A 27,717-nucleotide genomic window follows, 5' to 3' on the forward strand; every position below is an offset into this window, starting at 1 on the left:
ATGTCAATTAATAGACTTACTGGCTGGCTGTATGCTGTGACCTGTGGACTCCTGCTTCTCCTCCTCCACGTGCATGGTGAGACAGTCTAAGTGAGAAGAGGACATCAGAGTCAGAGCTGTCCCTGTTCTGCAGAGTCACAGGCTGAACTTGTGAGAAGGAAGGCACCAGGCAGGGAGGAGCTGGTGAAGATGACAGATGAAAGTATGGAATTTTACACTCCCCTAATGCCCCCACAAAAGGCCACAGGATGGGTCCTGTGGTACATGGAGGGTCAGAGATGTGGAAGGTTACCATGAACTGAGGAGCCATCAGGGACAGGAGAGCAAAAGGGACATGTCCCACCACTGACCCCTGTGTGTGGTTGTGGCTGGAGCACCTACTGACCTAGGATAGTGACAATAATTCCTTTACAATGCCAAGTGGCTCCGAGCCCATTACCTTGTTGACTAGAGAAGTATCCTGTCAGTTTTCAAGAGGGCCAGTCGTCAAGGTTTCTGGCCCTAGGAAATCCAGAAGGCCTAATCTCCATACCCCACAGCTGAACTGAGAGGATCCAGGTTACCATCCCCATGTAGCACAGTGACAATGAGGTTGGAATTCCCAAGTGTCACAACTGATGGCATCTCTCCACCTACAGGCCAGGACTCAGCCAACCCCATCAGGATCACAAACACAGGGCAGGTGAGAGGAACCCTTGTACATGTGAAAGATGGTGAACTTGGTGTCCATACCTTTCTGGGAATTCCCTTTGCCAAGCCACCTGTAGGACCACTGCACTTTGCTCCCCCTGAGGCCCCTGAGCCATGGAGTAGTGTGAGAGATGGGACCTCACACCCAGCCATGTAAGTTCTGGGCCCCAGGGGACTTCCAGCCTGAGCTCTAGGCCTCACTGCAGTGCCTCCTCCATCTCAGCTCTACAGCAGCTTCAGTCTGTGCTGAGGGCAATCTGCCAGGCATGTTTATGATGAATGTGCTAAGGATTAGAGAAGAACAACTGTGCCAGGCTCCTGGGTCACAGTTGACACCTTTAGGGATTTAGCTGCAGGTACTGCAGTGAGGAGAGAGACTAAAGGCCATTCTTCACAGTCACTGTGACCATCCATTGTCCATGTGTCGTTGACTAAGGAACAAGTACACATGCTTTCATCTGGAGACTATGTGAAAGAAGGGGCAACCTTGAAAGTCTGGAGTGAGATGGAGAATGTCTCACTACCCTATGGTACTGTCCATTCATCCCTATAGTTCCTATGTGGGCACAGAATCCCAATACCCAAGTGTATTAATTTGTTTTCTGTTGCTGTGATAAAGTACCCTCACAAAAGCATCATAGTGAAGAAAGATTTTACTATAGGTCACAGTCCAAGGTTATAATCAACTATAGATGAGAAACCACAGGGGCAGAAGTTCAAAAGAGCTGATCACATCACATCACCAATAGGAAACAGAGCCTAAAGGACACAGGCATGCCTGCTAATGCTTCACTTACTCTACATTCTAATACAATCCAGAAGTCCCTTCCTAGGGAATGGTGCCTCCTACAATAGGCAGATATTCATATCTCAATGGAAATAATCAAGATAATTTGCCACAGGTCAATACAATCTATAAAACCTTCCTTAGGATAGTTTTTCAGGCTAATCAACTGTCTCACTTATCCAGAGGGCCTGATCCAGTTGGGGGTGCCTCAGCTATTGGTTCATAGTTCAGGCAATGGAACCAGGACCTGTCCTTAATACAAGAGCTGGCTGTTTGGAACCTGGGGCTTATGCAGGGACACTTTGCTCAGCCTGGGAAGAGGGAACTGGACCTGTCTGGACTGAATCTACCAGGTTGAGCTGAATCCCCAAGGGAGTCTTTGCCCTGGAGGAGATGGCTATAGGGGGGTGGGCGGGGGGCAAGGCTGGCGGGGAGGGAAAGGGCAATCCATGGCTGATATGTAAAATTAAATTGAATTATAAAATAAAAAAAGACAAATAGTGTAAAAAATACAAAAAAAGATTCTTTTTCAGCTTATTCTACATTGTGTCAGTAAACAGTCAAAACTAACCACTACACCAGAATTTAAGTAGTACAGGCAGAATGGCAATCCTTTCATAGAGTCTTCCAGAAGTCTCCATCAACCAGCCCTCAGGATATTACTATCCAACCAGAGGTCTCCCTGAAAATCCTGCTCCATTCACATTTCTACAGAGCTGGTAGACATACCTTGGTAGGAAGGGTCTTTAGAGAGGGGTCAGATATTAAAGGGCATCATGGGAAGCAGTGGCTGGAGGTGGCTGAGAGAAAGTACAAACTAAGACTTAGATTTGACCATGACATTCCTTGGAATGACTATCTTCCATTTTCACCAGGTGCCTATAAATCAATATGGTGAATTTAGTGGTCATAAAGGAGATGGATCTGATCATGCCTCCCATTTCTATATCTGAGGACTGCCTGCAGCTCAACTTCTACACATCAGCTCATAACCATGAAAGTTCTAACTCACCTGTGAGTATCAGACTGTGGTCAGCTGGGGAAAAGGATTTCTTTGGAAGATTCAAAGGGAAAAAGTAATTCTGAGCTCCACTGTAGTTTAGACCCTGATTATTAGTCTTATCTTATTGGGGTCAAGAAGTTCATCCCAGCCATAGTTAGCAGCTTAAACCTGTGTGTGTGACTCAGTGCTCTGACATTTAAGAGACTCTAGGTCTTTAATTAAACCAGAAATTCTTCTACCAACTTGAACCTGGCAGACCCACTCTGGAGGATGATCAATGACTGCATATTGACATCACCAAAATTTCTAGCTGCAGGTTATCTGTTGTGCTAATGGGATCTGATTTCCCTATTTGCTTCTACTTTAATGGCTCTGAGAGGTGATGACATTACTTGTGATCTGGAGCCATGAATTCATGCTGAGATTTCATGTTGGGGAAGTGGGAATGGAAATATACTTATAAGCCTGGAGAACCCAATCTGAAGACCACATCCTAAAATCCTGAGGAGATCTGTGTATATGCTGACATGTACAGAGGCAAACAGTTGATAATCTAGTAGGCAGACCAGGTGATCTTGGACTGGGAGTGGTCCCCCTGGCATCTGGGTTGACACCTCCAAGAGGTAATATAGATCCATGGTGGTGAGGTTATAAAAACGGCTTCCATGACTGATGGATCCACACTGGTAGCTCCTGAGGAAATAGTAATGGTCACTCTCAAGTATTGCTTAAGTATCCTGAGTCAAAGCTTCACAAGGTGTCCCATCATAGGTAGTGGGCTACAAAAAAAAACCCTCATGCACTAGGGATGGATTCTGACTCTACTGCCAGGGGTCCCCCCCTCCCGCCCCGCAAGCAAATCAGGCTACTCAATTGTCTCACCTGGCAGAGGGCCTAGTCAAATCCCATGCCAGTTCCACAGCCATTGATCCAACTTTCATGAGTCCCCACTAGTTTGGTTTGGTCATCTCAGCAGGTTTCCCCCTCATGATCCTGATGCACTTGCTCATAGAATCCATCTTCTCTCTCCAACTGGACTCCTGGAGCTCTGCCTGATGTTTGGCTGTGGATCTCTGCATTTGCCTCCATCAGTCATTGAAGTAAAGCTCTGTAATGACAGGGTATTCACCAATCTGATTGATCACTGGGGCAAGCCAGTTCAGTTCAGGTACCCTTTCCACTATTTCTAGTAGTCTAAGCTGGGATCATCCTTGGGGATTCCTGGCAACTTCCCTAGCTCTGGGTTTCTCCCTATCCCCATGATATCTCCCTCCATCAAGATATCTTTCTCATTGCTTTCCCACTCCATCCCTGTTCCAGTTTGACCATCCCATTCCCTTATGTTCTCATCTGCCATGCCCTACCCTCCATTGCCCACCCCTCACCTCCATTTTGCTCATGGAGATCTCATCTATTTCCCCTTCCCAGGGAGATCCATGCATCCCTCCTTCCTTGTTTGTTAGCTTCTCTGGAGTTGTGGATTGTAGTCTGGTTATCCTTTGCTTTACTTCTAGTATCCACTTTTATGAGTGGTTACATACCAGACAGCTTATGTTGGAGAAGATGTGGAGCAAGGTGAATACTCCTCCACTGTTGGTGGAAGTGCAAACCTGTACAGTGACTTTGGGAAATCAGTGTGGTGTTTTTTTGGAAAATTGGGAATCAATCTTCCTCAAGATCCAGCTAGACCACTCTTGGGCATATATCCAAGGAATGCTCAATCATACTACAGGACACATGCTCAACTATGTTCATAGCAGATTATTCATAATAGCCAGAATGTGGAAACAACATAGATGCTCCTCAACTGAAAAATTGATTAAGAAAATGTGGTACATATACACAGTGGAGTACTACTCAGCAGAGAAAAACAATGACTCCATGAAATTTGCAGACAAATTGATGGAACTGTTATACTATTGTTATACTATACAAGTTACACTATTTTTACTATAACAATTTTACTGTGTGAATCTTACTGATCCAATATCATGGGAGATCCTTCTATCTTCTAATATGGTCTTCAAGTTTTCCTCAATGACTTGAAGTTTTTATCATACAATCCTTTCACTTGCTTAGAGTTACCTCAAGAGATTTTATTTTATTTGAGGCAATTGGGAAAGATATTTTCCTGATTTCTTTCTCAGTCTGTTTGTCCTTTGTGTATAGGAGGACATTGATTTTCATGAATTAATTTTGTAAAAAGCTGCTTTGCTGAAAATGTTTATCAGCTAGAGGAATTTCCTAGTTGATTTTTTCAGGTCATTTATACATACTAGCATATTATCTGCACATAAAGATACTTTGATTTCTTTCTTTGATCTCTTTCAGTTATCTAATTGCACTATATTAGAATTAAAATACTATATTGAGTAGATACGGAAAAACTGGACAGCGTTGTCTTATTCCTGATTTAAGTGGAGTTTCTCTATGTTTAGGTTGGTATTGGCTATGGCCTTGCAGTAATTTGCCTTTATTATGCTGAGGCATGTCTCTAATCTCTTCAAGATTTTTATTATGAAGGAGTATTGGACTTTGTTAAAGAACTTTTCTGCATCTAATGAGATAATCATATGATTTTTGTCTTTCATTTTGTTTATGTGGTGGATTACACTTATCAATTTACCTATGTTGAGCCATCCCTGCATCTCTAGGATAAAGCATACTTGATCATGGTGAATAATCTTTTTGCTTTGAGCTTGGTTTCAGTTTGCAAGTATTTTTGCATCCATTTTTATGACAAAAATTGTGATTTAGGTATCAGAGTAACTGTGGCTTTGTTAAATGAATTGGACAATGTTTCTTTTGTTTCTATTTTGTGGAATAATTTCAGCAGTATTGGCATTAATTCTCCTTTGAAAGTGTGGTAGCATTCTACACTAAAACCATATGGCCCTGGGCTTCTTATGGTTGGGAGACTTTTAATGAATGTTTCTAATTTACTAGGGGTTATAGTTATTTTTAAATTGCTTATCTCATATTGATTTAACTTTGGTAAGTGGTATATACCAAAAAGTTATCCTTTTATTTTAGTTTTTTCAGTTTGGTGTAATGCCAGTTTTCAAAGTATGTTCTTATGATTCTCTGAATTTCCTCAGTGTCTGTTGTTATGTCCCCCTTTTCATTTCTAATTTTGTTAATGTGGATCTCTCTAATATGCATCTTCTCAGATAGTTACCAAAATTTTCACCCAAACACAAAGGATATGCCTTCTTCTCAGCACCTCATGACTTTCTCCAAAATTGACCAATATTACTTAAACACAAAACAAGTCTCAAATAATATTTTTAAAAATTCAAATAATAGCTTGAATCCTACATAACTGCCATGACTTTAAGCTGGATTTCAACAACAAACTGTTTTCCGGTATCATTCACAAAAAGCCTCTGTATGAATGGTAAACTTCCCCCAAGTTCTACATAGCAGCCCAGGATTAAGAGGGCACACCAGGTTGTCCAGGTAATACAAATAAACTGCTTCTACAATTTTAAACTTGGGCATCTTCCATAGTCCAGTCATTCCTTATGTATGTGAGAGAGAAGAGATGGCACATATTTCCCTAGGAGGGGCTGAAAACACAATACTCACTGAAACACAGAGAGTGTTGGTTGGAGATGCTGAATCTATAGAATTCTTTACTGATTGGAGGAAACAGGTGAACTCATGTACCATGCCAGTAGGAACACTGCAAACCACTGAAGAGAAAAGTCTACTGTACTGGTCTAGAATGCACTAGACCTAGTGGCTGGACAGAGGAGCTGAGGTCAACCAGTCCTCAGGAGTCCATAAAGCCTGAGGTTGCTTACTTCCTTACCAAGGAATTCATACTGAGCTGTTTCAGAATCTTTACCCCATACTCTTTGTGTATCCAGGCAGGGTTCCCTGTGGTTCTGAACTCCTCTTCATGGGCCAGTATCTCAGCTTTATCATAGGCTGTGAGAGCCCAGAGAGTCCCACTATTGGAAACAACAGGGCCTGAAAATGTTCGTCAAGTGGATAGAAATGTCTCTAAGTTTGATCTCAGTGGGAGCTTGCACTAGTGTGGGTACAGAATGGAAGAGGGATGAATAGGAGATGGACACTTAAGAAAGCCACACAGAAATAGAAAAGTATGATTTAAATGATATCATAGATCAAATGGACTTAACAGATACCATATAAAATTCCATCCAAACACTACAGAATGCACGTTCTTTTCAGCAGCCACTGGGACGTTCTATAAAATAGGTCATATATTAGAATACAAAACACATTTTGACAAATGTAGAAACATTGATAATTTGTCCTATTTTATTACAATGGAATAAAACTACCCACCCACAGCAGGAGAAACTATAAAGCATACACGGTCTCATGGAGATTAAACAACACTCTTTTGAATGATGAATGTTTCATTGAAGAAATCAAAGGGTGGAATAAAAATTCCAAGAATCAAAGGAAAAGGAAACAAATGGAAAGCAAAAGACAACATACAAAATCCCAAGTGAGATGCAGCAGTCCATGGGGTGGGCATCTGCAGGCCTAAGTCCCTAGGTATAAGTTTCAAATGTCCATACCCTTCTCCACCTGTGGTTTCTCCACCTTGTTTCACCATCTTGGTTTTTCTATTTGTGGAATCCTCTGCAAACATCTGACTAGAGACCCAGAATCTCCAGTGCAGCCTTCTGCTTCCTGCTCCCCACTCCTACACCCAGCTGGATCTGTGACAAGGGAGTTACCATAATTTGGGGTGAGGTTTGGGGTGAGGGTTACTGATATTCGGAACAACTACAGAGTCCATGCTCTGCCTTTGGGAGGGGAGAGCAATAAAAAAGCAAAATGATAGGTGGCTTTATCAGCCTGATAAGCACAGGCTCTCCTCACCTCTGCTGGTTAGTGCAGGTCTCCTGTGACATTATCTTGTACTGCCCCATGCAGCTCCCACCTATATCTTTTGGGTGCAAATTCCTACCTGGGCGAGGCCCACAACTGCTTCCTGTTGAAAAACAAAATACATTCCATAGTAGCACAAACTCAGGCCCAGGAGCGAGCTCAGCTATTCACAACCTGTCATTAGCAACCATTTTGGAGTGGGGATGGGGGGTGTGTCAGATGATCCTTTCATATGGGTTGTTTACCCCATATGCCACATATCAGATATTTACATTACAATTCATAAAAGTAGCAAAATTACATTCATGAAGTTTTTTATAATTTTTTTTATTATTATTTTTTGGAGCTGGGGATCGAACCCAGGGCCTTGCGCTTGCTAGGCAAGTGCTCTACCACTGACCTCAATCCCCAACCCCATAAATTTTTTAGTATTCTTTTTTTTTTGTTTTGTTTTTTGAGACAGGGTTTTTTCACAGTTTTGGAGCCTGTCCTGGACTAGCTCTGTAGACTATGCTGGCCTCGAACTCACAGAGATCCACCTGCCTCTGCCTCCCTAGTGCTAGGATTACAGGCATACGCAACCACAGCTCGGTTTATATTCTTGTTTTTACATCCTAACCACAGCTTTCCTGCCTTCCCATCTTCCAAGTCATCCCCCACCTTTCCACCTCCCACACCATCCACTCCTTCTCTACCATTTCTATTTCTCTTCCACCAAGCTTGGATGAAGCAATCATGCAGAAGGAATGAGTCTCAAAAGCAAGCGACAGAGACATCCCCTGCTTTCACTGCTAAAAGTCCCACATAAAGACCAAGTCAGACAACTATAACATATATGCAGAAGGCCTATATCAGTTCCAAGAAAGCTCCCTGGTTGTTAGAAACACAATAATTTTATTGTTCGGGGTCATCACAACTGTCTTAAAGGGTCACAGCATTAGGAAGGGTGAGAACCACTCAGCTAGCTGATCATGCCACAGAATTAACTTCCTGACTTCCTGAAGGCCATAGCCTGTGGGCTGCTCCTCCTGTGTGTTCAGTGTGAGACTCTGAAAGGGGAAGATGGGAACAGGGTCAGACCTGCCAACCTCTGCAGAGTCAGAGACTGGGAGGGCAGGGGGCAATGGATCAGGGAGGGAGGAGCTTATGGGGATGACAGACAGCAGTGAGGGACAATGTCTCATCTAAAGGAGGGACAATGTCTCATCTAGAGCTCACAGGGTGGTCCTATAGCATACACAGGGTCTGTGATGCCTGAGGTCACTTAGCACTTAGAGGAAGAATAGTGTGTTAGGCTCTGCTGAGTGCTGGGCTGGAGGTAGAAGACCAGACAGATGGCCAGGAATAGAGGGACAGTTCTGACATTTCCCTTCTCTCTCTCTCTCTCTCTCTCTCTCTCTCTCTCTCTCTCTCTCTCTCTCTCTCTGTCTCTGTCTCTCTGTCTCTCTCTGTCACTCTGTCTCTGTGTGTGTGTGTGTGTGTGTGTGTGTGTGTGGTTAGACTGTGTTGCTGATGTTGAGGACTCTTGGACAACAATGAAACTATCAACATCTTCATGACATCATTGGGCTCCTATGACTCACCACTTATATCAGAAAATTACCCAGGTGCCCCCAAAAAGACTCTAGAAAGTTTCCTAGCCCAAAACTGAGCTCTAACTCTTTAACTTCATACCACAGTGCTGAAATGAGAGGCCCAGGTTCCCTTCCAATGTATCTGACCCTGGACAAAGGTACAATTTGTCTTCTAGGGCAAAGAACATGTGGTCTGGGCCTGTAACATTGTCTTCCATTCCTTATCAGAAGCTGAGCCAAGAGGATATCAAGGCAGGATGTGTATGTAAACCTTGATGCCTCTTATCTCCAGACAGCCCACTGTGAACTCTGACAAAGTCCTGCTATGTCCCCTCTGAACCATTCTAAGGAAGCCACACTTCCCTCAGCCCGTGACCTTTGTCTGCAGTTTCTTGGGCTCTACTGGTCATGCAGCCATGTAGGCAAGAAGCTCTAACATGCTCATGCATGGCTGCTCTTCTGAACAGTCTTGGTTCAGACAACTATAAGAAGGCACAGAGTTGTATCACATCCTCTTCTATGGCATCTGGAACTGCCTCATCCACAGGGACATCAAAGTAACAGTGTCAAACACACATTCACCAGGATTACCTAAGAAGGTGGGGGTGAGCAGGTTATGTGACCTATAATCCATCACTTGAGGCAAAGGAGATTTGAGGCTCTCCAACTGATGTCTGGCAATTCGGCAAGAATCTGTTCATACAAGAAAATCTTGAGGATGTTCAGGCAATGAAGGGTTGTTCAGTCACATAGGCTAAGGAGGTTCCATCCCTTCTTTAGCATCTCTAGGTGTGCGATGGATACTGGGGAGGAAAGAGATATTTCCTTTAGTGATATTGCTATCAATTAACTACCCATCCTCCTGTAAAGAAACCATCACCCAATTAGTTAATATAACCAAACTTATTGAATGATCAACAAAAATTAAAAAGACAACAAAGTAGAAGAGTGACTAGTTGGGAGCAGAAAGGAAAAGGGGACAATTGAGAGTAATAGAGGAATGAACATGAGCAAATGCCTCATCCACATGTATAAAAATGTCATAATGAAACCCATTATTATGTGTCATTAGCATATGCTGAGAGAAAACACAAGAACGCCAACACAATGTTGTCTGTGCAGATTATCTACATCAAGGAAACATTTCTTTTGTAGACAGAGGTTTTAAAGCAGGTATTGAAAGAGCTTTCATCATGCTGCAGGCCTAAGAATGCTCAGCTTTACTCCTCTGCCAGATGTAATGCTACAAGGTTCTGGAAACCTCACAAGGAAGACAGTAAATCTGTTTACAGTACCACGTCACTGATGGACTTCTATCCAGCGCAAATCAACAACCACATATGATCCCATTCACTAACAAAGAAGAGGTTTCTTAGTGTGTAAGTCCAGAAGGCTCTAAAGTCAGATATATGGCTATTGTAATGGGTAAGCTCTCTTGAGAAGACAACACCCATGCTTGAGTGTGTTTTGTCCTCTCTGTGGGTGTCCATCTTTAACCCTGTTCTGTAAACATGAAAACATCTGTTTTTTCAAATGCCACCTCTGAAATTAATAGACTGCTAAAGAGAGGAGACTATTGGATCTATTGAACTGTGGGAAAACCACACATGCTCCTGTAAGCAACCTCTCACCCAGACATCACACCCTGATAAACTCATTGGTCACCCAAGAAATGAAAAAGAATACCATCTATGCTTCATAGAAATAAACAAAAGCAAAAAGAGGATAAATGTATGCATATATATTTGGTTTTCACTTATTGGTCACTTCTTACTTTGGGCATTTCTACCTTCAGAATGAAAGAAACCATCTCACTAAATGCCAATTCAGGGAAAGCTTCTCTTAGAGGATGAAGATCATGGTTGTGCCAGGGTAAAACAGGACCACTTCATCAAGTTGTGTCTGTGTCTGTAACAGTGTCAGCCATCAGATGTGGACACAGTGAGCTTCATAGACAGAGAATCCATGTGGCAAGGCATCCCATGCAAGCAATAGGTCACTGAGGAAAGAGGCTGAGCTTTTGACCTGGGTAAGTTGTAGGCCAAACCCTCTGATGCCTGTACATGCTGCTGCTCTGGCCTCACTCACATCAGTTTTGCTCAAGAGATGTTCAGCCATGTGGATGAGATAGGGGAAGGCATCTCAGAAACACTGGGCTGATTTGAAGCTTAGGTCTGTCAAATTCTACAGTGTCAAAACGTGATGCTCGGGGAGGCAAGGTGCCAAGGAAGTGGAAGCTTGCAGAGATGACAAACCCAGAAGGGCAAGAAGGGCTTCCCTAGACACCTCCCTGTACTTCTGGGCATGAAAAGAACAGAGACTACCTAAGGCATGCACAGCATCCAAGGTTCCCACTCCAAGACGTAGGAGAGTTAGCATCCTTGTGATGTCCATCAACAACTTCACTCAAATCAGAACTTGCACAGCCCAGGTTTATTAGAATCATTAGATGAAAATGGTGATTCTTTCATGTTCTACCCTGGACAACACGGGGTAGACAAGTATACAGCACAACCTGACTGAGGTGCTGGGAGAGGGAAGAGCAATTCCTCTGAGTGCAGGAGGATGGCTGCCTGATGTTTCCACTCTGGTCTGAAGGCATTATTGAGCTCCTCCTTCAAACACCCCTCTGTGGGCTTAGGGGGCTCATATGAGATAAGCAAAAACAGGTACTTCAAGTATGTGAATGCTTATTCACTGAAAATAATTAGCTAGTGATCCTTTATGTTAATCATTGCCTGGTCTCTGCTCCCTACAACTCCCGTCTCTTTCTCTCTCAATATAATCCACATAAACTCACCACACCCATTTAGGCTCTTAGGAACATCTTAAACAGATTTCAAGATCAATGTTTTCTTTTCTTTGGGCTAAAGATCTGAGATTAGAATTGCTGACTGTTATAACACATATGTGTTTAATTTTAAGACAAAGTGCCAAACTGTCTTCTATGACTATCATTTTGCATCTCCTCCAGACATGTATGAGGGTGCCAATGAGTCCATAGTTTTGTGACCATTTGGACTTATGACTCCTAAGTCTGATTGTACTGAATGGGTGTGAAGGAGTGTCTCATTGCAGGTGTTCTAATGCAATCAGAGCCTCTGTTTCTCTCTCCCACTTGCTCCTGTACTCACTCCCAGATTCCTTCTATAGAAATGCACTTGAGCTTCTTCATTCCACATATCTGCTATGGCCTTGGCAATTGCCAGCAGAGGGTCTCTGCGTGAAGGTGCAGTGAATAACAATTCACATGGGTTCCATCCCTCCCCTAGCTGTCTTAGTTACTGTTCAGGTGCTGTGAAGAGACACTATGGCAAGGACAACTAGTAAAAGGAAGCATTTAACTGGGGTCTTCCTTGTAGTTTCAGAAGACAACTCCATGATCACCACCTTGGTGGGCAGCATGGCTGCAGGCAGGCAGGCATGATGTTAGCACAGTAGCTGATCCACCAGCAGGATTAGCCTCTGCCTGGCATGGGCTTTTGAAACCTCAAACCCCACCCCCAGTGACACACCTCTCCAACAAGACCACACTGCCTAATCCCTCCAAACAGTCCACCAGCTGGGTGGGAACCAAACATTCTAATATATGAGTCTATGGGGGCCATTCACATTCTAACTATCCCATCAGCTGAGGTGGAGAAAAGTTCTGTATCAAGAAGAATGTATCAAGAACACATGAAGAAGCTGATTTCTTGACCCTGAATAAAGAGGGGCTGAAGAAGACCTCTCAGTCCCCATAGCCCATCAGTACATTTGGTCAGGTAATTGAGAGTAGGGAGAACAGAAGCCATTAATGGCTGGGAACACAGACTGGACAGGAATGCATTGGAGCCACTCCAGTGAAGCAACATGGAGTTTTGATAGGGAAATGTATGGCTGTGTCATGGTAGGAAAAACAGAAAATCACCAAGGAGAAAGCTCTGCAGTGCTAGACCATGGTGATTATTGATTATTATTGAGATTATTGAGGTCTGGAGAGCCAGAATGAAGGAAAATTATAGAGATGGGTTGAAGAGGGGATGTGGCTAAGGTGTCCATGTATATCTTAAGATCACTTTAATGGTCACATTCTGAGGTCTCTCTGTCTGTGACAGTCCTTACTTAAAAACAAACAAACAGAAAAAAAACACTCTAGTGTGAGGATGTCTAAGCAATATTGGACCTGCAGATCAGCTGGAAAGATAGCAAAAGGGACACTTCTTTCCTCTGTGTGAGACTGCAGCTGCTACAGAACTCTGGATAACAATGAAAGTAATGCATTCCTGCTGCCAAGTGGCTCTGAGGATGTCTTCTTGTTGACTAGAGATGTGCATAGGCACCACTCAATGGGGCATGGGCAATCATGGTGGGGATAAAGAAACTCCTACCTTAGCCAGGTGGTAAATGAATACACCCTAATCCCAGCTCTCAGGAGGCAGAGACAAGATGATCTCCCTGACTTGAGGTCAACCTAGTCTATAGAGTGAGTTCCAGGACAGCCAAGGATATACAGAGAAACTCTTTCTGTATAAACAAAGGAAGGAAGGAAGGAAGGAAGGAAGGAAGGAAGGAAGGAAGGACGGAAGGAGGGAGGGAGGGAGGGAGGGAGGGAGGGAGGGGAGGGAGAGAGGGAGGGAGGAAGGAAGGAAGGAAGGAAGGAAGGAAGGAAGGAAGGAAGGAAGTCCTACACCCACATCCCACAGCTGAACCCAGAAACCCTGAATCCCTTACCCATGTACCCTAGTGAAAATGAGATGGGAAACAACAGTGTGGTGGCAACTGCCTGGACAGAACTAAACTACATGGCATCTCTCCACTCAGAAGCCAGGATTCAGCCAGTCCCATCAGGAACACACACACAAGGCAGGCTAGAGGAAGCCTTGTCCATGTTGGTATCCATACTTCCTGGGAATTCCTTTTGCCAAGACACTTGTAGGTCCACTGTGCTTTGTACCCTCTGAGGCCCCTGAACCATGCAGTGGTGTGAAAGATAGGACCTCCTACCCAGCCATGTAAGTTCTGGGACCCAGAGGACTTACAGCCCTGAGGTGAGAATGTGCTCTGAGCTCTGGTCCAGAATGAAGTGCTTCCTTCGTCCCAACCCCAAAGAAGTTCTCTGTCTGTGATGTGTAGTCTGCCTTGTATATTCAGATACATGGCTAAAACTTCTAACAGAACGTCATTGCCATTCTCCTGGATCAGAGATCAGGACCCCTAAGGAGTGTAAAAATCTTTTGCTATGGTGTGTCATGGGTGTGAGGTAGGGGAGGCTTGTCTAGCAGAAGACATCCCTGTCCCTGGTACCTTAACTGATGGATTCTCCTCAGTTCATTGCTTTCACTTTCATTCAGAGGTATCTGAAGCATGTGGCACCCAAAGTTATGCTTGAAGTTAGCCATATGGGTTTAATTAAAAAGTTTAGTGTGCACATTATTCATCCCAGAATTCAGAGGGTGAGCCAGGAATGTTAGAGTCCCAGGCCACCGTGACTACATTTCAAGATATTGTCTTAATGTAAAGAAATACAGAAACCAATCCACTTGGACTCTGAGCTCAACTTGATCTATTTTTGTGAGAAGCAAGATTGTTAATGCTCATAGGACTCTGGACTCTGGGCCAGCTAGTATGTGGGATATGAAATGTTTTTTAGACACCTAAATGGATGTGGTGAGTTTATGTGAATTATATTGAGAGAGAAAGAGATGGGGAGGGTGTGGAGAAAAGGAATGAATTGTCTGGGAATTTGCAAGGAGTTGGTCTAGGTAGGGGAGTAAACATGAATAAATATGTTGTATCTGTGTATTAAATTATCAAAGATTAAAATACATGTCCTGGATATATAGTTGAGAGACAGAGCACTTGTCTCACATGTATAAGAGCCTGGATTCAATATTCTGTCTCCACTTCAGATGTTTGGGAAAATGGACACACCAGGGGTCATTGGATGTGACAATCTCATGTTCATTTGTTAGCACGCCCTAAGTATTCTCATCTATATAAGTAGCTTATAAAACCTTTGATTTTCCACAGCCCTGGTATCTCAGAAAATTTATGTGACCATAAAAAAATCCTCATAAGCTGCAAGCTCAGGTCTTTGACAGACATGACTCCTAGGAAGACCAAGGCAGGTGGATTTTATGAGCTCAAGAGTTAAAGTTTACCCTGTAACATATACATACACTGCATCACAATTGCATATATGGATAGATTGATATATGTACCTGTAACATGAGTCTTAAAAGGTCTTATTAAATAATTTTTTAAAACCCAGAAATTTGGGTTAAAGCCTTAGAGAGATCAGGGAAATGTGGAAAGCCAGGAACTCACTTCACCAACTTGACAGCTTCCAAAGTGCACAACTTCCTGCCTACCCAGGCTTATATGACTTGCTTTTCTGCCCTCTCATTGGCTTTTAGCCCAGCTGTCTCACTTCCTCTTCCTACATAGCTCTGTCACTGTCTGTCTGTCTGAGCAGACCTTCAGGTTTCTATGGTGGGTACTGAGATTAAAGGCCTGTGTCACCACGCTTGGCTCTGTTCACTAGTGTGGCCCTGAACACACAGAGAGCCTGCCTGCTATGGGTTTAAGAGCGTGTGCTGCCTGACTTCTTCTTTACTTGAAATGGCTGGCCTTCCCCACTGATCTTCAGGCAAGCTTTATTTATTAATGCATATAATGTAAATAATATATCACCATATGTCAGCACAAATAAAATACCACCACATGTAATTTACATACATGAGTTCATATATCTCATAACCTATGTGGCTTATAACCAATAGGAATTTGTTCACAATTTTGCAGACTATGAATTCCAAAGTTAAGGTACCACCAAGTATTGAGCACTAGCTTTCTCATCTAAAGATTGTTCTTTTTGGTTACACTGAGCTGATGAACAAAGAATGATGTCCATGACATGAGCCTCCTTGTGGCCCAACTCTTAATATTTTCATTGTAGAGTACAGGTTTGAGCTGACCCGATAATAGATGCCATAGAGGCAGAGGACAAGGTCAGATACAGAATGGAAAAGGCATGCTGGTAATTTCGGTAGACTATATCAACAGGAGTAGATTTGCTGAGTCCCAGCACAAGTGTGTTTAACTTTTGAAGAAGAGGTCAACCTGTCTTTCAACATGACTATCCATTTTGCATCTCCTCAGAGCATGCATGTGTGATCATGCCAGTGGCTCCCTGTCTTTGCCACCACTGAGTAAATGCATATGCAGTAGTATCTCCATGAAGAGGATGCTGTAGACTTTAGTCCACCTCTCTCTTCCTGCCTACAAATAAAAGGTTCCAGACCATCCCCTCCACCACACACACAGAATTGGAGAGTCTTCTCATTCTGTATGGTCTCCACCATCATCAGTGAAGAGCCTCTGAATGATGGTGCACTGGCTGACATAGCACATAGGGATGTTACCCCAAGTCTTACTACACAGCAGCCAAGGATTAAGAGGACCACCAGGCTTTCCTGATAACATAAAGAAGCTATGCCCATGTCTTTGAGCTGGAAGAATCAGGTGGAGTGATCCTTTCAGTTTCCAAAGCCCAGATGTTCACCAGAAAGGGAATTGAGGACAAAGAGAGCATCTGCCTAAGCAGGGCCCGAATACACATAGAGTATGAAGGGGAGATGTTAAATCTTATTCATGGATGGGATGATATTTATATTCCACATTGCAAACACCAAGGAGCAAGAGAAAAGACAATACTCTCATAAAAACTTGGCTCAGTAGATGGTCAGAGAAGATTCCTTCCTTTGAGTCCAGGAGGACTGCTGCCTGATACTTTTTCTAGGGACTTTATTGAGCTCCTGCCACACCCATGCATCTGTGAGGTCTCCATTTCTGCTGACATATAGGACATTTCACCAAATTGTCTTTAGACTTTCAGTAGCTGTGTCATTTTTTTATTAAGGAGTTTTTATTCATTTTACATACCAACCACAGATCACCCCCTCTTCCTTCCCCTCCACCTGCCTACCTCCCAAAACCGACTCCCCTATTCCTTCCTCTGAAAAGGTAAGGCCTCCCATGGGGAGTCAGTAAAGCCTGGTACATTCAGCTGAGACAGGTCCTAGCCCCTCCCCCCACATCAAGGCTGTACAACATGTCACCCCATAAGTAATGTGCTCTAAAAAGCCAGCTTGTGCACCAGGGATGGATCCCAATCTCACTGCCAGGGGCCCCTCAAGCAGATCAAGCTACACAACTGTCTCACTTATGCAGAGGGTCTAGTCCAGTCCCTCAGGCTCCACAGCTGTTGGTCTAATGTTCATGAGTTCCCATTAGTTTGGTTTGGTTGTTTCTGTAGGTTTCCCCATCAAGATCTTGATGCCCCTTGCTCATAGAATCCCTCTTCTCTATCTTTGACTGGACTCTCAGAACTCTGCCTGGTGTTTGACTGTGGATCTCTGCATCTGCTTCCATCAGTTACTGGATGAAGGCTCTATGATGACGGTTAGGGTATTCAACAAACTGATTACTAGGATAAGCAAGTTCAGGCACCCTCTCCACTATTGCTAGTAGTTTAAACTGGGGTCATCCTTGTGGATTCCTGGGAACTTCCCTAGCACCCAGTTTCTCCCTATTCCCATTCTGTCCCCCTGTATCATGCTATCTGTTTCACTGTTCTCCCACTCTGACCCTGTTCCAGCTCTACCATTCCACTCCCTGATGTTCTCATCCCCCATCCCCTACCCTTATACACAGTGTCACTTTTTGGAGTCTCTGATGTCATTGATTTCTATGCAACCAAATTTGCCTACTTACCAGCATAGATAGGAAAATTTTGCATAAATATGAGCTATGCAATCACTTTTACATAAGTATGAGTCTCCCACCTTGACCTGAAGGTAGTTCCTCTCTGTCAGTCATTGCCTAGTCTCTGCTCCAGGACAACCACTTTCTGATGGTTCAGTTTGGAAACTACATATAATTTAGAAACATCAGAGTCCTAGCTATCCTATCTCAGAAAAGGATTCCTATGTGAATGGTCCTGTTACTGAGTAAGAGGTTATAAGATTCAAGTGTGCTGTATTTGGTTAACAGTGTCATTCCATATATGCACACAACATATTTTACTCAGTCCCTAGTTGATGCACACCTGAGTAACCTCATTTTGACTATTTTTATTGAAGCTCTTATGAACTTTAGTAATATGAGTTTTTGTGATTGGTGTTTTCAATTCCTTGAGCTAAAGACCTGGGAGTAGAACTACTCAATCACAGGACAAATGTGTTTAACTTTTAATAGAACTGTCTAACTGATGTCTATAATGACCATATCATTTTGTATCTCCTCCAGTGGTGTATGATAGTGCCAGTAGCTCCACATCTTTGCCAACACTTGGCTTTATTGGTCTTAAATCTAGATATATTAAATAGGAATATAGTAGTATATCATTGAAGGAATTTTCATAGACTTGAGTCTTTCTATTCTTTCCCTATCTATCTATCCATCTATCTACCTATCTATCTATCTATCTATCTATCTATCTATCTATCATCTATCTATCTATCTCATCCCATCTCATCTCATCTCATCTCATCTCCTTTTTTCATTCTCTTGTGCTCTCCATACTCACTCCCTGCCCCCTCCACAGAACAGAGCATCAGTATATTCTTCATTTCACGTTTTTACTGTGGTCATGACCATCATCCACATGGGGGCTCTGAGTAATGGTGCAATACGTAGCAGAGCATACCAGGATTTCCCTAACTGAGCTATAAAAATGTCTGTAATTAATAAGCTCAGCAATATGTCCATGATACATTGGGAATCTAGTCCTTCATCCCAAGATTCAAAGAACTGGCTACTTCTCAGCTTTCATTGTCTAGATCTTCCTTTGATTAGGAACTTGAAGTAAAGAAACATCTTCCAAGAAGGGCTAGAACCTCAGACAGGATAAGAGTGCATTGAAAAGGTGACATGGAATATAGGGAGCCCCTGTTGATTAGAGGAGGCAGGAATAGCTGAGCTGTGCTGGAACAGGTAAACAGTTAGACAGACACCAAAGAGGAAGTCCCACAGTGACATGTTGTTAGGCTATAGACTATTACTTAGGTAATAATGAAGATAATTTGGAGCCAAGGTCAATTCTTGGGTGGCAGTAAAGGCAACTGACACTGACCCTTACACCACTTCCTCTAGGAAATCAGTCTGGACTGAATATGGACTTCTGATCCTGCATCTTTTGATAATTCATGTCAGCATTTTATTGTGATTCTGAAACCTCTATTTATAGACTTTTATCTCAGATTTATCATAGGTTCTGAGACATCAGATTGACCCCAGTGTTGGAGCCAGCAAGCCCCATAAAGTGTTTGTCATATGGTTACGTGTAATATCGATCAAGGGGTGGTAAGAGAACTTTCTTCCAACCCTGATGACCTAAGTTCCACTTTGGGTTCCATATGGTGGAATTAGAGGAAAGAACTTACACAGAGGAAGGAACTTGCACAAATTACCCTTTCACCTCCATTTGTGAGCCATGGCATGGGAGCATTCACACACATGAACACAGTAAGAGGGTGCCTGAACTGGCTTACCCTAGCAATCAGATTGGTGAATACCCTATCTGTCATCATAGAGCCTTCATCCAGTAACTGATGGAAGCAGATGCAGAGATCCACAGTCAAACACCAGGCAGAGCTCGGGAGTCCAGTCAAAGAGAGAGAAGAAGGATTCTATGAGCAAGGGGCATCAAGATCTTGATGGGGAAACCTACAGAAACAACCAAACCAAACTAGTGGGAACTCATGAACATTAGACCAACAGCTGTGGAGCCTGCATGGGACTGGACTAGGCCCTCTGCATAAGTGAGACAGTTGTGTAGCTTGATCTGCTTGAGGGGCCCCTGGCAGTGAGATTGGGATCCATCCCTGGTGCATGAGCTGGCCTTTTGGAGCTCATTACCTGTGATGTGAAACCTGGTGCATGAGCTGGCTTTTTGAAGCCCACTACCTATGATGGGACACATTGCACAGCCTTGAGGAAGGGAGAAGTGCTTGGACCAGCCTCTACTAAATATATCAGACTCTGCTGACTCCCCAGGGGAGGCCTTATCTTGTTGTAGGATGGAAAGAAGGGTGGGATGGGCAGGGGGAGAACTCGAGGGGTGGGTGGAGAGAAGAGAGGGGGATCTGTGGTTGGTATGTAAAATGAATAAAAAAATCATTAATTAAAAAAAGAAAACAAATTTTTCATGCAACAGAAAGAAAGAAAGGAAGGAAGGAAGGGAGGGAGGAATGAAGGAAGGAAGAGAGAAAGAAAGAAAAAGAAAATACAAAGTAAATAAATAAACTAAAACAATTAAACATTTGTTAAGTGGATAAATGATGTTGGCAGGAGTTGCCCACTACAGGAGACATAGCATAAGGATGGAGTAAACAGGGGCTTAAAAAGAACAGAATTGCACTGTTTTGATCAAACAACTGTGACCTAACATGGAGGTTTCTAAGTAGACCCTAAGATCATTGTAGGAACCAAGGACCCTGGAAGCAGGCTCAGTAAACTGAGTCTTCAAAGCACAGAGGAGTCTTGAGGATGAAGTTCTCATTCAAAGCTCCTTTATTTGCCTATCTCTTCTGTGGTATCTTGAGTAAGTACCTACTCAGAGAAGTCCTCTGGCTTCTCCTGGTACAGCTTTCTGGCCAGGAGTGAGGACAGGGTTCCTAGTATCCCAGAAGATCTTCAGAATCCATGCTGTGTCTTTCCAGGAGGTCAAAGAGGAAAAGGAAATAGCAGAGGTGACTTTGCACTAACTCCTGCCACAGGCTCTTGTCACTTATGACTAATCAGTTTTCCAACAAGAGATCTTTGCACCACCACACCCAGTTCCCGCCTACACTCTTTGATTTAAATTCCTGCCTGGGCACAAGCCACAGGTTCTGCTTTCTGTTTGTGAAACGTGGGAGTTGTATGTAGCAGCACAGACTCAGGATGAGAGCTGTCACGTCACTGAATCAACTTCATAGCTGGCTGAATGCCGTGGTCTTTGGGCTCCTGCTTCTCCTCCTCCACGTGCAGGGTGAGGCTCACTAAGCTGGCAATGGGGATTGACTAGAGTCAGAGCTGCCAAATTCTGCATGTCAGAGGCTGAGCTTGTGGGAGGGATGGCCCAGGGAACAGGGGGAGGGTGGGGTAATGGATGTGTGGGAAACATATGCCTCTCAATCTCCTAACCAAAGCCCACCAATTTTGTGGGCCTACACAGATTGTCAGAGATGTCTAAGATCACTTCATACTGAGGAGACAGTTCAGTGTAAGAAGCTCTAGAGAGTGCTAGACAGTTCTAAGGAAAGTGATCAGAAGATGTTTTTCCTCCTTAGTTTATGGCTATGACTGTAACTTCTACTGGCCTTTGGATAAGAATGACAATAATCATAAATTCATGTGGCCAAATGGCTTGGAGTATGTGACCTCTTTGGCCAGAAAAATGCTCTGACACCCTTCAAAAGGGGTAATAGAAAGGTTCCTAGCCCTAAGGGATAGAGGAGCTCCTACACTCAAACCTCACAGCTGAACTGTGAGGTCCCAGGTTTCCTTCCTGTGTGCCCTGGTAACAGTGAGATAGGAACTCTCATAATCTGTGGTAACGGATTGCACAAAACTAACTGTGATGGCATCTCTCCACCCAGGTCAGGACTCATCAGAGGCCAGCCCCATCAGAAACACACACACAGGCCAGGTCCGAGGCAGCCTTGTCCATGTGAAGGACACCAAAATTGGTGTCCACACCTTCCTGGGAATTCCCTTTGCCAAGCCACCTCTAGGACCACTGCGCTTTGCATCTCCTGAAGCCCCTGTGCCATGGAGCGGTGTGAGAGATGGGACCTCATATCCAGCCATGTAAGTTCTGGACCCAGAGGATGTCTGGCCCTAGGATGAAGAGTTGCTCTGAGCTCTGAACCATGCTGAAGTCTTTCCTCCATCTCAGCTCTGTAGCAGTTTTCTTCCATTGTGAGGAGATCCACATGCATTTTCTAGCACATGAACTAGGGTTGAGTAGAACAACCTTGCCAGTCTCCTGGGTCAGAGATTGGTACCCATAGGGAGTTATATGCAGATACTATAGAGAGAAACAAAGATAAAATTGTTCACAGATTCAAATTAATACCAGTGTTCTCTGCCACAATGGGAGGGATCTCTAGGCATGAATTATGTGGCCTATTAAGTAAAGAGTGCCCCCTGAATCCTGTAGAATACGCTTCAGATCCTGAAGAGTACAGCATGATGGATATTTGCTAACCCCAATATCACAGTCACTGTGACAACCTATAGGGCCAGGCACCATTGACCAAGGACCAAGGATATGTAACTAACTCCCCCTGGAGACAGTGTAGGAAAAATAAGTTCCCTGAGAGTCTGTATTATTAGGCCAGTAGTGTCCACTGATTCCTCTATCACCTGTGGCTACAACACTCTAATATTGCAATCTTAGGTTTTTTTTTTTTTTTCTGTTGCTGTAACAACATTCTGACAAAAGCCACTTAGAGGAGAAAGCTACTATTTTAGGCTCCATATTGCAATCCATCATGTCGGGGTATTCACAGGGAAAGAGAATTACAAGAGCTGGTCACATCGCATCTACTGCCAGGAACAGAGAGTAGAGAAATACTGTATTCTTGCTATGCTTACTTCACTTTCTATTCTTATGCAATCCAGTGAATATCACCACATTCAGGCAATAATTTGCATGGAGATACCTAGAACTCTATATCCCAGGCACAGAAAAAAAAAAAACAACATCTAGGCCCTAGCCAACTGGAGTCCTCCCTAGAAGTCTGACTCTACCCCAACTTTTATGGAGCCTGTGGCCTTTACCTTGGTGGGAAGGGACCTAGAGAGAGAATATGTGTTAACAGGGCATCATGAGAGCAGCACTTAAAGGTAGCTAAGAAAAAATACAGAATCACATTTGATTTTGACCACTGTATATCTCTTGGAATATCTGTCTGCTATTTCCATCAGGTGTCCGCAAAACCCTGAAATTATGAATGCAGAGGGCCTGAAGGATTTGAAACTGACCCTGCCTCCCATCTCTATGTCTGAGGATTGTCTGTATCTCAATATCTACACACCAGCTCATGCCCATGAGGGCTCTAAACTCCCTGTGAGTGTGTGACAATGATCAGCTTGGGGACAGGGTATGGTTTTCAAGATGATTAGAAGGGCAAAAGCAACCTGAGCTCCATTGCAGTGTGGGCTCTGTTGAAAACTCTTCTCTTGCTTGTGTCAAAAAAGGCCTTCTCAGCCACACTATGCAGCTGAAACATGGGTATGGGGCACAGAGCATTAGAGTACTGAGTGACTAAAGCCTCTAGTTCTTTGATAAAAAACAGGACTCATTCAACAACCTGAGCCTTGCAGAACCACTTTGATGCTCAAGCCTCAACACTGAGGTTATTAGTTTCTACTTTTGGGTTATCTGTTGTGCCCATGAGAGTTGGTGATCCTTTTCTTTTTTAATTTGTAGAGGAATCCATGGAGACAGCCCCTCCTTCTTCCACTATAAAGAGTCTGAATAATTATAGCATTACTCTATACACACAGCCATTAATTCAAACTGAGAGACATGGTGGGAATGGGGACTACTAGAAGCTCCTAGCCATGACCAAGGCCCTGAAGTGCTGAGGATTTCTATGTATTTATGGAGCTGCCCAGAGGCACATCAGTTGCCTGATACTATAGTAAGCAGTCTTGCAAAGCTTGGGCTAGCTAGGAGCTTCCTGGCATCTCTATTGACTTCTCCAGGTGATGGTGTGGATCCATGGTGGTGGACTGGTTGCAGGCATGGCATCCATGTATGATGGATCCACTCTGGCAGCCATTGAAGATGTGGTGGTGGTCAATATCCAGTATCGCCTGGGTGTCCTGGGCTTTTTCAGGTGAGCCTAGGGCTGAGCTGAGCAGAATCAGCTAAGAACCTAGACAGCCCTGTGATCCATGTTCCTTCCACTTCTCAGCACTGGAGACCAGCATGCCAGAGGCAACTGGGGCTACCTGGACCAAGTGGCTGCCCTACGCTGGGTCCAACAGAATATCGCCCACTTTGGAGGCAACCCTGACCAGGTCACTATTTTTGGAGAGTCAGCAGGTGGCACAAGTGTGTCTTCACATGTTGTATCTCCCATGTCCAAAGGACTCTTCCACAGAGCCATCATGGAGAGTGGAGTGGCCCTGCTGCCTGACCTTATCTCTGACACCCATGAGATGGTCTACACTGTAAGTGCCCTCAACCATCCTAGCCCTAGTCTTTTCCCTCAGCCTTCATGATCTGCTACTCTGGTCTTCTGTTCAGTGGGGGAAAACAATAATCAGCAAAACCATTTCTTTCTATTAATTTTGAGAAACACAGGGGTTAGCCCCTACTTGCCTCTACTTCCTACTGGATGACTATGCTATCTCACCAGCAAATTGCTCCTAGCAGCTTTCATCACTGACAAAAACAACAATCAAATCAAATCAAAACAAAACAAACAAAACCCACGTATTGCTTTGGGAGATGGCTCTGTAGGTTTTTAAAAGTGCTTAGAGTTCAAGCCTGAGAACCTAAGTTTAATCCCCAGAGCCCACAAAAGGCTGGAGATAGTAGCATGTATCTGTAATTCCAATGTTCCTGTAGTCAGGTGAGAGGCAGAAACACGGGAATCACTGGATGTTTGCAGAGCAGCTTAGCTAGTGTATGAGCAGTAAAGCAAGAAGACCGCCTGTCTCAAAAAGGGGACATGGGTGAAGAATGGCGACTTTGTCCTCTATCATTCACATGCAAACGTTGGCACACTTGGTCCTTCTCTCATACATGAAACACAGAAAGATGGGTGGAGGAAACAGAACCACCTGAGCAAACAACAACAACAAAAACAAATATGCAAATAGAAAGGATATTGATTGCTGGCTGTCACCTTTGAAAAGCAGGACAAAGGAAACAATTTATATTTATTCCAATCAGCACACAACACACACTATAGTGTGGTAGTTAGCATCAAGTTGGAGTCGAAAAATTTCTTCTCCTCACTTGTTCCCTTTACAGACGGTGGCCAACCTGTCTGGATGTGAGGCCATAGACTCAGAGGCTCTTGTGCAATGTTTGAGAGCCAAGAGTGAAGCAGAGATTCTGGTCATTAATAAGGTAGGTAGAATTGTGTGTCTTGAAAGATCTACTCAGACTTTGTGCCCTTAACTCTTGTGTACAATATGAATGCCATGATAGGCTAATCGAAGTGTAGATTCTCTTCCAGAGTGAGCTGAGCACCCTGAGGCTAATAAAAAATGATAAAATGGTTAAGAAATGAGAAAACGATGGTGGTAACTCATTGGATCAGCATATGTATTTTACTGACCTTTAGCATTAACTTTTAATGCCCCCCCAGGTCTTCAAGATCATCCCTGCTGTGGTGGATGGGGTATTCCTACCCAGGCATCCCAAAGAGTTATTGGCATCTGTGGATTTTCACCCTGTCCCCAGCATCATTGGTGTCAACAATGATGAGTATGGTTGGACCATACCCATGGTGAGACTCAATTCCAATCCTGGGAGATGCTGACTCATATGTTAAGCAGTAGGAACTCAATACATCTCTAATCTAAGTCCATCAGATCCCACACTTCTGCTTCCCAGGTAATGGGCTCTGCTCAGACAATAAAGGAAATAACAAGAGAGAACCTGCTGGATGTTTTGAAGAATACAGCAGCACAAATGGTGAGATACCTCTGGTCCTATCAAAATAGAGAGGTCCCTTATATCTCCTTCTCAGACAGCATCCCTATTAATGAAGGTCAGTATATGTGTGATTCTGTGTGGGGTGATCTCAGACCACGAATCTTTTTGCCTATGCCCTATCTGATCACAGGCCCCATTCTCCTCATACCAAAGGCTGTTGCCTACCTAACCAACAACATGATTAACCTCATTCTTCCTGATCTCCTTGGTGTAGATGCTACCTCCTGAATGTGGTGACCTGCTAATGGAGGAGTACATGGGGAATACTGAGGATCCCCAAGCCCTCCAAATTCAGTTTACAGAGATGATGGGAGACTTTGTGTTTGTGATCCCTGCACTCCAAGTAGCACATTTTCAGCGTGAGTATGCCTGTAACAAGGCTTAGGGGAGCAACTCAGAGATATAGGTTACTGGTAAGCACTGTAGAGCAGTGTGGTATCCAGGTCTAGTGTCTAGTTAAAGAGAGTGTCATCTTAGTATAGAGGAGAAATGGGTTGCTGATAATCTATTGACTTGATGTAACCATTCAGCTGGGAAGGCCATGAGCACTATTTTGACATGGGCTTTTCCACAGCTAGTGCTCCAGCTTGGAACTTCCTCTCCTCTTTAACATTTATGATTCCAGGTAACTTTAGATCCAGGTACCTTGACACCAAATATGTATCAAAAAACTCCAGGTGAGGGGCCACTAAGTCACTTGTTGTCCCCACCTCCAGGTTCCCACAACCCTGTCTACTTCTATGAGTTCCAACATCCGCCCAGCTTTTTCAAGGGTCTCAGACCACCTCACGTGAAGGCTGACCATGCTAATGAGGTTCCTTTTGTCTTTGGGTCCTTCTTCTTTGGCATGAAACGTGAGTCTTTCTTATTCTCCTTGACCTGGCTGAGGTCTCAGATGACACCTCAGTGACTCCTGAGCTCTTAGTCTATTTCATGAAAACTAGGTCTGGGAGATGATAGAATCAAATGTGTACCATATCATAGCCTAAAAAAAATTAGACCAAGATTAGAATCTGGACCTGTCCCAGTCTAGCCTGTGATGGAGATGACAGCACATTGGGGCACAAATTCAATTATAGGCATGCATGGATGTTGGGTTGTATAGTGAAGAAGGGATGTAACAAAACTAATAGTTACAGTTCTGACAACAGCTGGGATTGTGAGTGTGAGGCATGATTTGGCAGTTCTGTGGGGTGTCATAGACTTCAATATTTATTTTTCCCATGGCTCCAGTTGTCCTCACTGAGGAGGAAGAGCTGTTGAACAGGAGGATGATGAAGTACTGGGCCAACTTTGCAAGACTTGGGTGAGAACACACCTCTCTCTCAACCTTCCCTAATGGGTTATAGGGATATGTGAGTCCCTATAGGTCTCCCTTTGGGGTGGTTGGTTCTTTAGAATTGATGGAGCTTCCATCATATTATAATTTCTTCTCTACTGGATAGCACATTTATACATACACTTTGTAGGTATCAGTTACTGGTCATCTCACAGTGACCTGGCTCATGAACCATAGTATACAATTCTTTAGATTTTGCCTCTTAGACATAAAACAGGTCAAGTAGTCTTCCCTTACATGAAGCAAAAACTAGTGGGTGACACTTGTATCCCTATATCAGGACACTTATCCCATCAGCCCCATTTAATACCGGCCTAATTGTACCACTGCCATGACCCAAATCAAGGGGTCAGACTTTGGATCAGAGTGATCTCACTCTTTCCTGCTGGCTGGCACATCCACAGGAACCCCAACAGTGAGGGTCTACCCTACTGGCCCATGTTGGACCATGATGAGCAGTACTTGCAGCTGAACATCAAGCCTGTTGTGGGCCAAGCCCTGAAGGCCAGAAGACTACAGTTCTGGACCAAGATTCTGCCCCAGAAGATTCAGGAGCTAACAAGATCTCAGAACATGCACAAAGAACTCTAGTGCCCTGTGTGAGGAATGGTGTGTAGGCTTGGCTGCTGAAGGGTGTTTGGCTGTAAGCTCAGGCTCATCTCCAGTTCTCTCTCCTGACCTCGCCCTATCAGAGAACCGCCTGAGGGCACAGTTCCAAGTTCTCTGTGATGGCCACTGCTT

At 43.8% G+C, this 27,717-nt stretch overlaps 1 protein-coding gene across 1 annotated transcript; it reads left to right on the plus strand.

Annotated features, from left to right (window-relative positions):
* On the plus strand, positions 1 to 27,567 carry LOC118584706 (acylcarnitine hydrolase-like). Its single transcript, XM_036188945.1, has 12 exons — positions 1 to 76; positions 21,553 to 21,763; positions 22,886 to 23,027; positions 23,669 to 23,802; positions 23,881 to 24,139; positions 24,948 to 25,046; positions 25,288 to 25,428; positions 25,536 to 25,616; positions 25,852 to 25,996; positions 26,354 to 26,491; positions 26,871 to 26,943; positions 27,381 to 27,567. The coding sequence occupies exons 1-12, from the start codon at positions 1 to 3 to the stop codon at positions 27,565 to 27,567; spliced, it is 1,686 nt and encodes a 561-aa protein (XP_036044838.1).
* Positions 27,568 to 27,717: the final 150 nt, after the last annotated feature.

This window comes from Onychomys torridus, chromosome 5 (genome assembly GCF_903995425.1).
Source record: "Onychomys torridus chromosome 5, mOncTor1.1, whole genome shotgun sequence".
Taxonomy (NCBI): domain Eukaryota; kingdom Metazoa; phylum Chordata; class Mammalia; order Rodentia; family Cricetidae; genus Onychomys; species Onychomys torridus.

Coding starts and splice junctions, on each gene's coding strand:
- LOC118584706 (XM_036188945.1), top strand. CDS start 1: ATGTCAATTAATAGACTTACTGGCTGGCTGTATGCTGTGACCTGTGGA. Junction 23,028..23,668: donor ATGAGGGCTCTAAACTCCCT/GTGAGTGTGTGA, acceptor TGACTTCTCCAG/GTGATGGTGTGGATCCATGG. Junction 25,997..26,353: donor CCAAGTAGCACATTTTCAGC/GTGAGTATGCCT, acceptor CCCCACCTCCAG/GTTCCCACAACCCTGTCTAC.